Raw genomic sequence first — 14,273 nt, 5'->3', positions numbered from 1 at the left:
TCCTGCAGAAAAGCAGAGTCACTGTCACTTTCTTCTGTCGCCAAGTGCCAAGTAATTTCCAAATCTATGGAGGTAAGTCAGCTACATACATGCAAGGGACTCTACGGGGCTCAACAGGGCAGCTCAGCACAGGGCAGTGAGCAAGCCTGCCAGGAGGTAGCAGCACGATGCACATGGTGGACATCAGGCAGAGAGACAGACCCTGCTGCTGGTGGTGTTGTCTGCACACTTGCTCACAGCATCAAGCTCAGGGGGCACTATGAAAAGGCAAGGATCCACACCAAACCTTGGTTCAAACTTGCAGTATGTGCACGTGCACACATAGACACACACACAGATACACCAAGGGGATTTACTAATAAACCCTTCATCACGTCCATTATCCAGGCGTCATTTGAGAAGAGGAAAATCCTCTCAGCAATCAGAAATGAAGCCTGAGTCTGGAGTGGAGACCTGACCAGGACATCTATTTCTACAGGGGTCAGAGGTGTTGAAGCGATGAGGGTCCTGCTCACAGGAGAGGCACCTGTGGGTTCAGTCTCACACCTGCATCAAAAGAGAGAAAACAAGTTTCTTATTGAACCTCCAGTGTGTGGGCAGAGGAGAAAACAGGATTAAGCCTTAAGGGGTCAGTAGTCCTCAAAACAGAGTCTGACATTTCCTTCTTCTTAGCCACTATAAGAAAGGATGAAAGAAAGTGGTAAATGATCACTAAAGGTGGCATAACCCAAGTCCTTAGAAAACAAGAGGACTGCTGACCTGTAAGCAAGCAATGATAACATTAAATTCATGATGGGATTAGAGGAAGGTTTAGCCCAGAAACTTGGGTGCTAGGTGTCCATTGTGTAAGGTCATGGCTTGTTTTGAAGGTCTTGGGTCTGCTGTGTGTTCCTACAATGAAGAGAGTCCACCATATCTAGAAGAATCTTCATTTTAAAGGGCTGTATTGAAGTACAGAGCTGAAAAATTGATGTAAATGAAATGTGCTGCTGGAGAAGAGTCTTCAGTTTCCCTTGGACTGCAAGGAGAGCAAACCAGTCAATTCAAAAGAAAATCAACCCTAAATATTTTTGGAAGGACTGATGCTGATGCTGAAGCTCCCATACATTGGCCACCTGATGCAAAGAGCTGAGCCATTGAAAAAGACTCTAATGCTGGGAAAGACTTCAGGCAAAAGGAGGAGGGGAAGATAGAGGATGTTGTGGTTAGATAGCATCACTGGAGATACTGGTGCACGGAGGAGCTGGGCGTGATGCAGCCCAGGGGTTTCAAAGAGTCAGACATGACTGAGCACATTTATCAATGTCTTATCATTTCTTGTATGAGCTCTTGTGCAAAAGTGTGCAACATTTTGACATACTTAACTTTAATTATAAATATTTTCCACAGACTTCCTTGTAATTAAATGAAATGACATTTCAAATTAAAAATACTGTGGTGTGAGGACACATCTTCACACATTGAACTGACAGACTGAACTCACACACTGAACTCACAGATCCTAGTTTGGACACAACACATCTGTGCACAGAAGAGGTCCATGAACCTGGGACCTGTTATATTTCCTTCTGTGAGAACATGAAATTATATGTGTCTCCTAACTCCACCAGCTCATGGTGTCCAGGTCAGATGCGGGGCATCTCTGCAAATGCAGGCCCTGATGCCCCTTGGTGAGTAGCAACAGTCTCACCTGCTCCAGGTGTCGGATGCCACACCTTCCCTCCCCTGCTCCACAGCATCAGCTCACTTTTCAGGTCCAGACCAGAGAGTCTAGATGTGTCCTGTGATTCTTGCTCTTCCTGCTTTGCTTGAAGGTCTTATTACCTACACACAGGCAGGGCAGGGTCTTTCTGATTTAATTTACTCACTCATATGATTGAAAAGATAGAAGATGTCTGAGGAGGCCTTACAAATAGCTGAGAAAAGAAGACAAGTGAAAGGCCAAGGAGAAAAGGAATGATATACCCATCTGATAGTAGAGTTTCAAAGAAGAGGAAGGAGAGATAAGAATGACTGCTTAAGTGAACAATGCAAAGGAATAGAGAAAAACAACAGAATGGGAAAGATTAGAGATCTCTTCAAGGAAATTAGAGATACCAAGGGAACACTTCATGCAAAGATGGGAACAATAAAGCACAGAAATGGTAGAGACCTAACAGAAGCAGAAGATAGTAAGAAGAGGTGGCAAGAATACACAGAAGAGGTATACAAAAATGATCTTCATGACCCAGAGAATCACGATGGTGTGATCATTCAGCTAGAGCCAGATATCCTGGAATGTGAAGTCAAGTGGGCCTTAGGAAGCATCACTACGAACAAAGCTAGTGGGAGTGATGGAATTCCAATTGAGCTATTTCAAATCTTAAAAGATGATGCTGTGAAAGTGCTGCACTCCATATGCCAGCAAATTTGGAAACCTCAGCAGTGGCCACAGGACTGGAAAAGGTCAGCTTTCATTCCAACCCCGAAGAAGGGCAACACCAAAGAATGGTCAAACCACTGGACAACTGCACTCACATCACCTGCTAGCAAGGCCGTGCTCAAAATCCTCCAAGCTAGGCTTCAACAACACATGAACTGAGAACTTCCAGATGTACAAGCTGGATTAGAAAAGGTAATGGAACCAGAGATCAGATTGCCAACAACATTTGGATCATAAAAGAGCAAACAATTAAAAAAAATCTACTAATGCTTCATGACTATGCTAAAGCCTTTGACTGTGTGGATCACAACAAAGCATGGAAAATTATTAAAGAGATGGCAATACCAGACCACATTACCTGCCTCCTGAAAAATATTTATGCAGGTCAAGAAGCAATAGCTAGAACAGATCATGGAAGAAGAGACTGGATCAAGAATAGGAAAGGAATGAATCAAGACTCTCTATTGTCACCGTGTTTATTTAACTTACATGAAGTGTACATAACACAAATGCCGAGCTGTAGGAATCACACGGTGAAATCAAGTCTTCCAGTAGAAATATCAATAACCTCAGATATACAGATGACACCACTCTTATGGCAGAAGCCGAAGAGGAACTAAAGAGCCTCTTGCTAAAGGTGAAAGAGGAGAGTGAAAAGGCTGGCTTAAAGTTCAACATTCAAATTACTAAGATCATGGCATGAGGACCCATGACTTCATGACATATATAGGGAAACAATGGAATCAGTGAAAGTCTTTATTTCCTTGGGGTCCAGAATCACTGTGGATGATGACTGAAGCCATGAGACTAAAAGACACTTACTGCTGGGAGAAAAGCTCTAACAATCCTAGACAGTGTACTAAAAAGCAGAGACATGACTTTGTCAGCAACAGTCCATATAGTCAAAGCCTTGGTTTGTCTGTTAGTCATGTAAGGATGTGAGAGTTGGACCATAAAGAAGGCTGGGAGCTGAAGAACTGATGCTTTTGAACTGTGGGACTCTTGAGAGTCCCTGAGACTGCAAGGAGATCAAACCAGTCCATCCTAAAGGAGATCAGTCTGAATATTCATTGGAAGGACTGATGCTGAAGCTGAAGTTCCAACACTGTGACCACTTGACAGGAAGAGCCAATTCATGGGAAAAGACGCTGATGCTGGGACAGATAGAAGGCAGGAGGAGAAGGAGATGACAGAATCAGATGGTTGGATGGCATCAGTTTGAACAAGCTCTGGGAGATGGTGAAGGACAGGGAACTGCAGTCCCTGGGGTCACAAAGAGTCAGACATGACTGAGCGACTGAACAGCAACAACAACCAATATTATGGAAAAGACAGAAGCAATATGGTCCATTTAGGACTCTCCTCATGAAACGGGAGGGAGGAAAGGGCTTTTCATAGACAGCAGTTTCCACTTCTGCCGATACACAGCTGAGATCCCTGGGCTGAGGGAGAGCTGACCTGCCCCAAAGCTGCAGTGTTGACATCTCAGGAAGGAGTGGACCAGGGTCACACGGACAGGGTGTCAGTCAGAGATGGGGACTCACACCGGTCTTTTCTGGCTCCAGGAGCGATAACACCACTGATGGCAGCACTCACCACCCCCGGAAAACCCACCTAAAGTCCAGACATGCGGTGACAGCCGTCATCCCCAGTCTACATGCTCACAGCCGGGATGCAGGTGCGAGGCCACAGCCTCAGGGCCACAGGGAGACGGGGGACCTGAGCTCTGCTCTCCAGCACTGCTGACTCAGAGGACCTCAGGCTCAGGAGACCCTGGGCTCGGGAAAGCTGCTCTCAGTGGGGTTTTCAAGGGAACCTGCTTCCTGAGGAGGGGCTTTCCTCTGACCATGCCGCCCTCACACTGCACGCCATTCACTCTGAAGGTTTACCTCCACGAACCATGCATGTCCTCTCACCACTGTGGTGGGGACTATGTTCCCTGAGCTCCCATCTCACGGCAGGCACACAGAGAGGAAGGAAGAAGCACTTGGAGGAGCAGGCAGTCTGTGCAGAGTGACCAGGGCACCTGCCCAGCATGTTGGAGCACTGAGGAGCTCCCGGGTGCTGTCTCTCCTCAGTCCTCAGTAGCCTTGGGGTCCGCAGTGTCCACATGCAGGGTGGGGGTCCTGAGTTTCACAAGCTCCTGCAGACAGTTGTGCGCAGGACAGTGTGGGACAGCCCACTGGGCAAGTCAGCCATGCTGGGACGACGGGCTTCTCAGCAGAAATGTCTACTTTGTCCACAAAGTTAATGCTGTGTGTAATTACTGTGAATAAACCATCTCTAGAGTGATTCTTGAGGGTATTTAAACTGTTCCAGATAAAAAAATAGTCATAGAAGGTAAGGGAAATATAAATGCTTTGGGAATTCTGATAAACATTAAGTTGGACTCAACTCCATTTGAATTCAATGTGATTATTACTTGTATATTTTGTCTCTAATGTTTGAATATGGAGTAAGAAAACATAAGCTAATCAGAAAAGAAAAAAAAACAAGAGTTTGTGTCTCACACCTGGGTGGTCCCTGAATGTGTGGTGGGCTTTTGTTGAGTGAAGGTAAACACCTCCATGAAGTTAAAGTCTCTTCCCAAAATCTGCCTTTGTTCCCTGACAGCATCATTTTTCCCGAACAACCCTCCCTCATCATTCCATTCCTCCATAAACAGTCTTCCTGGCAGGGGGAGGGGGACCACAGGAGGGGCTGAGTTCTCTGATTGAATAGTCAGCGTCCTCCTCACAGGGCGAGGTCCATAGACTGAACCTCCTTTCACTGCTTTCTGCTTTTTATGCAGAGGCCCCTCCCACATGCAAAGATCCACTCAGGTCACAGGCTGGAAACAAAGCACCAGGTCACTTAAATTCAGGCTCCTCCTCAGGCTTGAAGAGACTTCAGGAGCGGTGACTCTCATCTGCTCGAAGATGAGCCCACTGTGGACCTTCCTCTTCGTGCTGTCAGCTCCCAGCGGTGAGTGTCTCTGGATCAGACATGGGCACGTGGGGAAGCTGCATCTGAGCCCGTGAGTCACCGTGCTTCTCTCTGTCCACAGGGGTCCTGTCCCAGGTGCAGCTGCAGGAGTCGGGACCCAGCCTGGTGAAGCCCTCACAGACCCTCTCCCTCACCTGCGCTGTCTCTGGATTCTCACTAACCAGCTATGCTGTAGGCTGGGTCCGCCAGGCTCCAGGGAAGGCGCTGGAGTGGGTTGGTATCATATATAGTGGTGGAAGCACATACTATAACCCAGCCCTGAAATCCCGGCTCAGCATCACCAGGGACACCTCCAAGAGCCAAGTCTCTCTCTCACTGAGCAGCGTGACACCAGAGGACACGGCCGTGTATTACTGTGCAAAGGACACAGTGAGGGGAAGTCAGCGTGAGCCCAGACAGAAACCTCCCTGCATGGGGGCCCAGGACCACCAGGGGGCGCTCGGGACTCAGTAGAAAGCCGAGCCCAGGAGCAGGTGCAGAAGAGGCTTTGGGGGCTGGAGGGCCTGGAGGGGATTCTCTTCAGAACCTGTTCTTTACTGCTCCTGCCCAGGAGCTAAGCCACAGACCCTCTTATGTGTCCTGATATTTCATTGCTATGGTTTCTGTCACTCTCAGACAACTGTGTGTGTATATATATTTTAATTTTTCCTTGAAGTAAGGATAGCTTTATGCAAACACACACACACACAAACACACAAGCATAATAGTCAACAGCTAAATTTTTTTCTCCTTCATTTTTCTTCTTTCTAAGGAACTCAGTAAAGCATTTGACTCTGACGTTCATTTCAAAACTGTTAACTACCTGAAGTCCACACCCCATTCTGAGCTTCTGTCTGGATCATTCATGAGGGGAAATACAGAGATCCTCAGGAGGATTTGTCCGTGGGGTCAGCATGGAGCCCACCACCCTCTGTGCTCACTCCCATCACAGTGGCCGTCACTGGTGCAGAGTAAGGAAGCAGGAGCTGTGCTGGGCTCAGCCCTGAGGAAGACCCACGGACTGAGAGGACGAGGAGCTGAGCTGAGATGGGGGAGGGGCAGGGGGCCGTCAGGACAGAGACCCTGGGCTCAGAAAGGGCGATCTGCCCTTGGATCTGGTTCCAAGCCATCTGGTAGACCCAGTGCTTTCCCACCCTTGCTTGCCAACCATGTAAATTCAGAGGGTGCCCATGGGGATCCTGGGATGACCAGGGTGAGTGTGACTACAGCCTCTCTGGACTCACAGGACTAGAGCTCCTCAATGCAAATTCCTCTTCAAGCTCCAGGGTAAAATCCACCCCTGGGTGGTGGGAGCTCACCCCTCTCTGCTCACACAGGGCTGAGGTCTCAGGGAAGGCAGAGCTGTGGTGCAGAAGACGAGGTTGTGGGGTCTCCTCTGCCTGGTGACAGCTCCCCAAGGTGAGGGTCTCAGGTTCAGGCACGGGTCTGTGGGGATGGTTGTGACTGCAGGCCACTGACAGGGACTGACTCTCCTTGTCCCCAGGTGACCTGTCCCAGTGCAGCTGCAGGAGTCGGGCCCAGAACTGCTGAAGCCCTCACTGACCCTCTCCCTCACCTGCGCCGTCTCTGGTTACTCCATCACCAGTGGTTATGGTGGGAACTGGATCTGCCAGCCCCCAGGGAAGAGGCTAGCATGGACAGGGTGCATATGTTATAATGGTGACACTCACTACAGCCCCTCCATCAAGAACCACACCTCCATCTGCAGGGACACATCCAAGAACCAGTTCTCCCTGCAGCTGAGCCCTGTGACCACTGAGGACACGGCCGTGTGTCACTGTGCAAGAGACACGGTGAGGGGAAGTCAGTGTCAGCCCAGACCCAAGTCACCCTCTGGGGGCTCCATGACCACGAGCGGGTGCTGGAGACACACAGTGGTGTTGTGCAGGTGCAGGGGCAGATGGTGACTGACGGCTGGTCTCCTGTCAGGACCTGGGCTTCCTCTCCTTGTAGCAGTTTCCCTGGGGAACTTCTCTGCATTCATGACTCTGTAGGTGCCTACTCAGCCTCTGAGGCAGAATGGTGTGTTGGGACAGGGGACCATATTCCCACTGCACGAAAGGCGCAGTCTCTTAGGGTCGCTTCCTCTTGTCACTTATGTCCGTTCTCTGGACATTTGGTGTAAGCCGGCTGAGTCCACAGGAGAGGCTCTGCGTGACTCAGCAATGCGGCTCAGCACAGGGCCAGTGAACGAGCTAGCCAGCGGTCAGCTGTGTAAGTGCATGCTGGACTCAGACAACAGAGGTGTGTAAACCCAGAGCCAGGGAAGAACCCCCCTAGGTGGTGCAAACGGAACTGACACTTCACTCACAGCATCAGCCATAGTTCCCTCCATGGAGACGCAGCGGGACCTCCACGCCAGCCTGGGATAGAAGTTGAGTCTGCTGACACCGTGCAGAGATGCAGGAAGCTAAAAAGTTTGTGTCACCTGTGTTCCTGCATCTATGTCTGTGGTGTCATCAAGCTCACCTTCTATATCAACCTGGGGTGCGGGGTCCCACTGAATTTCCATGGAGAAAACTATGAAGAGTGCTATGAGTGAGGTGTCATCTCTTTGAGCAGGAACATGGGGCATTCTTCCCTTCACTAACTGATAGGCTCTAGTAGGTGCAGTAGATTCTGTCATTTGGGCAGTTCTATGTTAGATAGAGCCCACATACTAAAGGAAAGCTTTTACTAGTAAAAACAATCCCTACTTGATATCCTCAGTTTTATTTTTAAGGTATGATCCACCAGAAGTTTATACGCGGACTCATCTTTCAATGAGAGAGCACAATACATCTAAGGAATATACAGAATATTCCCTGATGAATAAAGAAGCCACTGTGAGCACCCTCTTGGTGTTCAGCCATGTCTCCTGACTGTCTCATGGAACAAACGCTACCTTTTAGCTCATGGAACTTACTGATTTTAAATCACTTTTGTCCTAATTCATGCATGCTAGTCACTTCTGTCATGTCCGACTCTTTCCCACCCAATGGACTGTAGCCCATTAGGCTCCTCTGTCCATGAGAATTTCCAGGCAAAAGTGGATTTGCATGCCCTCCTCCAGGACATCTTCCCGACCCAGGGATCAACCCCATCTCTCTCACATCTGCTGTATTTTCAGGTGGGTTCTTTACCACTAGAGCAACATTTTGATAATTGTGCGAGGCTCATTAAGCAGCAATCAAAGACAAATTGAGTAAACAATGTGAACATGAAAGTCACTCAGTCACGTCCGGCTCTTTGTGACCACGTGGAAAACACAGTCCATGAAATTCTCCGCAGCAGAATACTGGAGGGGTTAGCATTTCCCTTCTCCAGGGGATCATCTGTCATCACCTTCTCCTCCTGCCCTCAATCTTTCCCAGCATAAGCGTCCTTTCCAACGAGTCAGTTGTTCACATCAGACGACCAAGCTATTGGAGCTTCAGCTTCTTTTCAGTCCTTCCAATGAATATTCAGGACTGATTTCCTTTAGGATTGACTGGTTGGATCTCCTTACAGTCCAAGGGACTTTCAAGGGTCTTCTCCAACAGCACAGTTCAAAAGCATCAATACTTTGGCACTCAGATTTCTTTATGGTCTAACTCTAACATCCATACATGACTACTGGAAAAACCATATGGATCTTTGTTAGGAAAATAAAGACTCTGCTTTTGAATATGCTGTCTAGTTGGCCATAGCTTTTCTTCCAAGGAGCATGCTATCAGGGAAGATTAAACTGATCTATCGGGGAAGCCCAAACAATGAGAAAGATCACAAGCTAATGAAACAAGGAGCCCAGATGTGGGTGTTCCAGGCTTGGTGAAGTCAGCAGTTCATGTACCTGGAGAGAGTGAACCACTGTCCACAAGCATACCCACCTGTCAGCCCCTCCCCCAGGTGATTCACATGTACGGAGGTGATGACTGCATTCCCCAGTCACATGCAGACGTGGAAAGGGGTGGGGAGGAGGGGAATGGCTCCTCTGAAATTACCTCAGGAACCAGGAATCCCCCATAAGATGTTTTGTCCTGCCTTCTGCCTAGCACTGGGTCACCATGGCCGTAACAATCTCCTCACCGTGAATTCCAGCCTCTGGCAGAGCTTTGGAATCTGAGCCTAAGTGTAAGTGCCCTGCTGTGTCCTTCACCCCTGTCTCTCTATGTTAGTCAAGTCTGTCCAGGCTCCTCTCACTCTTAGTGACATTCGATTTCTCCTTCTACTCACAATTCAAGGACACCCTCAGCTGGTACCTGCTGTTTTCTGCATCAAGAGGTAGTGTGTATGAAATTTTCATGTCCCTCCTTAAAGCAAGGAAATTCTCAACACCAAAACTTACCCTGGACTGAACAGAGTCCTGACGTTTCAAGGGAATCTCCCAGCACAAAACCAGAGAGGTGGGCAATCCACAATCCAGGTGAGACCTACCCATGGATGTGAAGATGCAGGAGGCGCACCTTCAGGGTAATTCCTACCAGTTCCTGCAGGACCAGCAATACCCGCTGGGAGGATGAGCGATGCAGGGGGCCACACTCCATGGTTTGTGGGATGTAACTCCAGAAACATCCAGGCCCTCACGGTGAGTGTTCATATTTATCCCTAAGGACACCTGATGGACCGGACGAGGGGAAGGCCAACACTGGAAATGCTAACACCTACCCAGAAGGTTTGTCAGGCAGACCCTCCGTGGAAGAGCTCTTCCCCCAGCTTCTCCCAGGAGGTGAACACAAGTTCTTGTCTACTGCAGACCTACAGAGGGGGCAGATCTCACAGCTAAGGGAAGGGACTGGACCGGTGCACTGCAGGCCGGGAGGAGGTAAGCGGGGATGGGCCAATACTGGAGACCCTGGAGATGCCCACAGCCCAGACTCAGCTCCCCTGAGTCGTGGGTGTTCAATCTCAACAATGCAGGAAGCCCCTACCCACACCTGACCCCCAGGAACCTGGCAGAGCTACGATGTGCAGCCTCTTTGAGGAGGGGAGCTAGTGTGCAGAGACCACAGCCAAAAGACATCCACGAGGCAGTGTGCTGAGGCTCTGGTACCTGCGGCTGGAGACCAGGCTCGGAGCACCTCACTGCTGGCCTCAGACGCTCTCTCTCTCCTGCCTGATCGAATTGGCCAGAATCCCTCTCCTGCTGTTGTGTATCTGAGGTGCTCAGGAATGTGTATGAAGGTTCCATCAGAGACTCAGAACAGCGGGCAGAAGCGGGTTGGTCACAGGGCCCTGCTGGAGGAGCTGTATCTGACTCAGCGGGTCTGTCTCCCCACTGACGCCAGGTCCTGAGGTCCTCGGGCAGGTGGTCAGGAGGGACGGGGAGAAGCAGGATGGAGTCTGAGGATGGATGCACCCCGAGGCCGTCCTGGTGAAGAGATGTCCTGCCAGGGGACACGCACATGGCTGACCTAGCTTCTCTGCAGGGTGCTGTGTGGCAACCCACTCCAGTGTTCCTGCCTGCAGAATCCCATGGACAGAGGAGTCTGCTGGGCTACAGTCCGTGGGGCCTCAAAGGGTCAGACACGACTGAGGTGCCTGAGCATGCTCAACGCCCCCGTCCCCCAGGTGAGCATTCCCTCAGGGCAGCATCTGCTGAGTCAGCTGACAAGGGTGCTGCCTCCTCCTCTTCCGACTTCAGGTGTCTCCTCTCACGCAGGGGTGGGCACTAGAGACCCTCAGGCATTTGTGCTGTGAGTTGTCAGGGGGCGACTGCACTGGTTTCTGACAAGGGGGCTGGTCTGGCACCTTCCTGTGGGGCCCCTGCAGGGTCCAGGTGCTGCAAGAACAGGGGAACCCAGGTGTGGAACGGTAGGTGGAGTGGGCATGGCGCCCCATGCCTCTGTATGTAGCTATCCTGTGACATGATGTTAGCCCCCGGGGGGCTCCAGGAGGCAAAGGGACCCCAAGTCCTCGAGAGCCTCTGGACTCACTGTGAGTGTCAGCTGCATCAGTGCAGCTGCAGCCCCAGGGAGGCGACGTCCAGGTGTTCTCATAAATTTCTTCCATGGGTCTCTCTCCAGGGTGTGTGCATTGATTGAGGCTATTTCTAGAGATGATTAAAAGACCATGCTGTCTCTAGAAGAATACTCTGACGGTAGAACACAGCCATTTCATACCAGACTAGAAACACTGTTAGGATGCCCTGTGAGCCCCAACAGGGGGTGCCCAGGACCCCAGTGCAGGGCTGCTGCCCAGGAGCATGTGGGGAGGGGGCTGGGGAGACTCAGAGACGGAGTCTTCTCTTTTCACAGAAAACAATACCTAGCAGGACAAGGACTGGTGAAGTTTAATATTGGGTCCTGATGAGAATACACAGCTCAATGAGGCCACAAGAAGTATGTGTGTATATGTGTGTGTGTGTGAGTGTGTGTTTGAGTGTGCAAATGTGTGTGCTTATGTGTGTGTATGTGAGCACGTGAGTGTGTATGTCAAAGGTGTGCATGTGCACGTTTGTGTGTGTATGAGTGTGTATATGAGTGTGTGAATGTGTTTGAGTGCATGTGTGAGTGTGGATGTGTGTGCATGTTTGTGTATTTATATGAGTATGTGTATGCATGTGAGTGTGTGTATGTAAGTATGAGTGTGTGTATGTATGCATCTGAGTGTGTGAATGTGTGTGATTAGGTTTGTGTGTGTATGTGTGAGTGTGAAAGTGTGTGTATGTGTGAGTGTGAAAGTGTCTGTGTGTGTGTCTGTATGTCTGTGTGACAGGTGAGTGTGTGAATACCCAGTGGTGGCAGAGTTTGGGGAACACACTGATTAAGACGTGAAGATGTCTCTGTGACATTAAAGGCTGGTTCACGGTGAGGACTGTGTCCTGTGGGGCTGGTCCCTCACTTCAAGAGCTCTGAGTGCACAGCGGTCAGGGACATGGCAGGGACACACGTCCTCAAACAAGGATGAGGACACGGACACACGAATTCCCACTGAGCGTGGTCATGGGTCATAAGACTACTCCTTCCTAATACTGCCCATGAATTGAGTGTGAAGTTTTCAGCCTCTAGAACATGCAGATGACCTGAGGTGTCCTAGGTTAAATTGGGATATTCTGAGCCCTGAGAACATCACCCACAACAACACTGGCTCTGCGCAGCAGTCCTGGGAGCACAGCCCTCACCAGGGACGGGAGCTGGAGAGTCCTCCTCCTGGGGCCTTGGCTCCAGGTCAGGGTCATCCTGGTCTGGGGTGGAGGAAGGGACAGGGTCCAGTCAGGGGGGTTCATGCCCTTCTGTCCCTGGTCCACGGGTGTGCACACCCAGGTGCAGCTGGTGCAGTCGGGGCTGAGCTGAGGAAGCCTGGGGCATCAGTGAAGGTGTCCCGCACGGCTTCTGGATACACCTTCAGTGACTACAACATGCACTGGGTGTGACCAGCCCCTCAACACGGGCTTGAGTGGATGGACGGATTGACAGCAAAGATGGTGGACAAAGTATGCACAGAAGCTCCAGGGCAGAGTCACGTTGGCCGCAGACACGTCTACCAGCACCGCCTACATGGAGCTGAGTAATCTGAGGTCTGAGGACATGGCTGTTTATTACTGTCTGAGACACACAGTGTGAACACCCACATCCTGAGGGTGTCAGAAACCCTGAGGGGCAGGGCGGCTGTGCTGGGGCTGATGATGACAGGGCCGATTGGGTCGGGGTCCTGAGAAAGGTGGGTACAAGCATGTGCTCACTGTTACAGGAGTGTGTTCACTGTCAGAGGAGTGTGCTCACTGTCGAAGAAACAGTGTGTTCACTCTCTTAGGACTGTGTTCCGTCAGAGGAGTCTGTTCACTCATGCAGGAGTGTGTCCCCTATCAGAGGAGTGTGTTCGCTGTTACAGGAGTGTGTTCTCTGTCAGAAGAGTGTGTTCGCTGACAGAAGAGTGTGTTCCCTGACAGAAGAGTGTGTTCCCCGTGCAGGAGTGTGTTCCCTGACAGAAGAGTGTGTTCCCTATCAGAGGAGTGTTTCGCTGTTACAGGATTGTGTTCACTGTCAGAAGAGTGTATTTGCTGTTACAGGAGTGTGTTCCCTGTCAGAAGAGTGTGTTCGCTGCTACAGGAGTGTGTTCACTATTAAGACGTCTGCAGGTAGTTGAGCCTTTTGCTGCCCCGCTCAGGAGTGAACACCCCTTTTGCTCTATGTCATTGCCAGGACCTGGTATGCTGTGTTCTGGGTTCGAGCCGTTCTAACTGTGCAGTGGTACCTCACAGTCCTTTAAGCATGCAGTCCCTGATGGCTTGGGATGTGGAAGGTCTTTCCAAACGCTCATGTGTCAGCTGTCCATCTTTGCGGGGAAGTTCAGATTTCACCCATTTTTCACTGGGTTGCTTACCTTCTGTTGTTCAGTTATGGTAACATTGGTATGGTAACGTGCATTCATAGCACAAAGTTCTTCCCAAATATGCTATTTATAAACATATCTTTCCAGCCTGTGGCTAGCCATTAGATTCCCTTAACCGTGAGTTCAGAAAACAAGTGTTTTTCATTGTGATCCTCTCCAATTTATACATTTTCCCCCATGGATCATGCTTTTGGTCTAAAACTTGTTGGTCTAAAAACTTGTTGGCAAATTTAAGGGCACCCAGAAGTTTTCCAAGTGCAGCCCAACCCCACCCTCAACAGATGGGGCTGAAGAGGTGGGAAAATCAGGAACATGGAAGGAACATGCAGTTCTTCTCAATGGGATTTCAGTCTCTTCTCCCCCACAAGCTTTATTCTCTTTAATCATGTATTGAAACCTATACTTATGGATGGTTATTCTGTACTTGGAATTAAAATAAACATAATGTTTTAATTTTGTTCAAATTGTTCCACTTTTAGCCTGGGGTTGGCTAAACTTTGGGGTTGGTGCCTGTAGCCCTTTGAAATTCCTGTGTGGTTTTGTGTCTTGGAAGACTCCATGGGCTGCGGGACTA

The 14,273-nt window shown here is 49.8% G+C and overlaps 2 gene segments (V, D, J or C); both read left to right on the top strand.

The window, feature by feature from the left end:
- The window catches only part of LOC122455144, a 77,220-nt gene that overhangs the window by 9,335 nt on the left and 53,612 nt on the right, over positions 1 to 14,273 (top strand).
- The window catches only part of LOC122455145, a 204,149-nt gene continuing 195,195 nt past the window's right edge, over positions 5,320 to 14,273 (top strand). Inside the window, 2 exon segments of the C gene segment in view lie at positions 5,320 to 5,386; positions 5,469 to 5,768. Of these exon segments, the coding sequence occupies positions 5,341 to 5,386; positions 5,469 to 5,768 (346 nt within the window).

The sequence above is a fragment of the Cervus canadensis genome, chromosome 17 (genome assembly GCF_019320065.1).
Source record: "Cervus canadensis isolate Bull #8, Minnesota chromosome 17, ASM1932006v1, whole genome shotgun sequence".
Classification (NCBI taxonomy): Eukaryota; Metazoa; Chordata; class Mammalia; order Artiodactyla; family Cervidae; genus Cervus; species Cervus canadensis.
The sequence above is the reverse complement of the archived record's forward strand: the minus strand, read 5'-3'. Positions and strand labels throughout refer to the sequence as shown.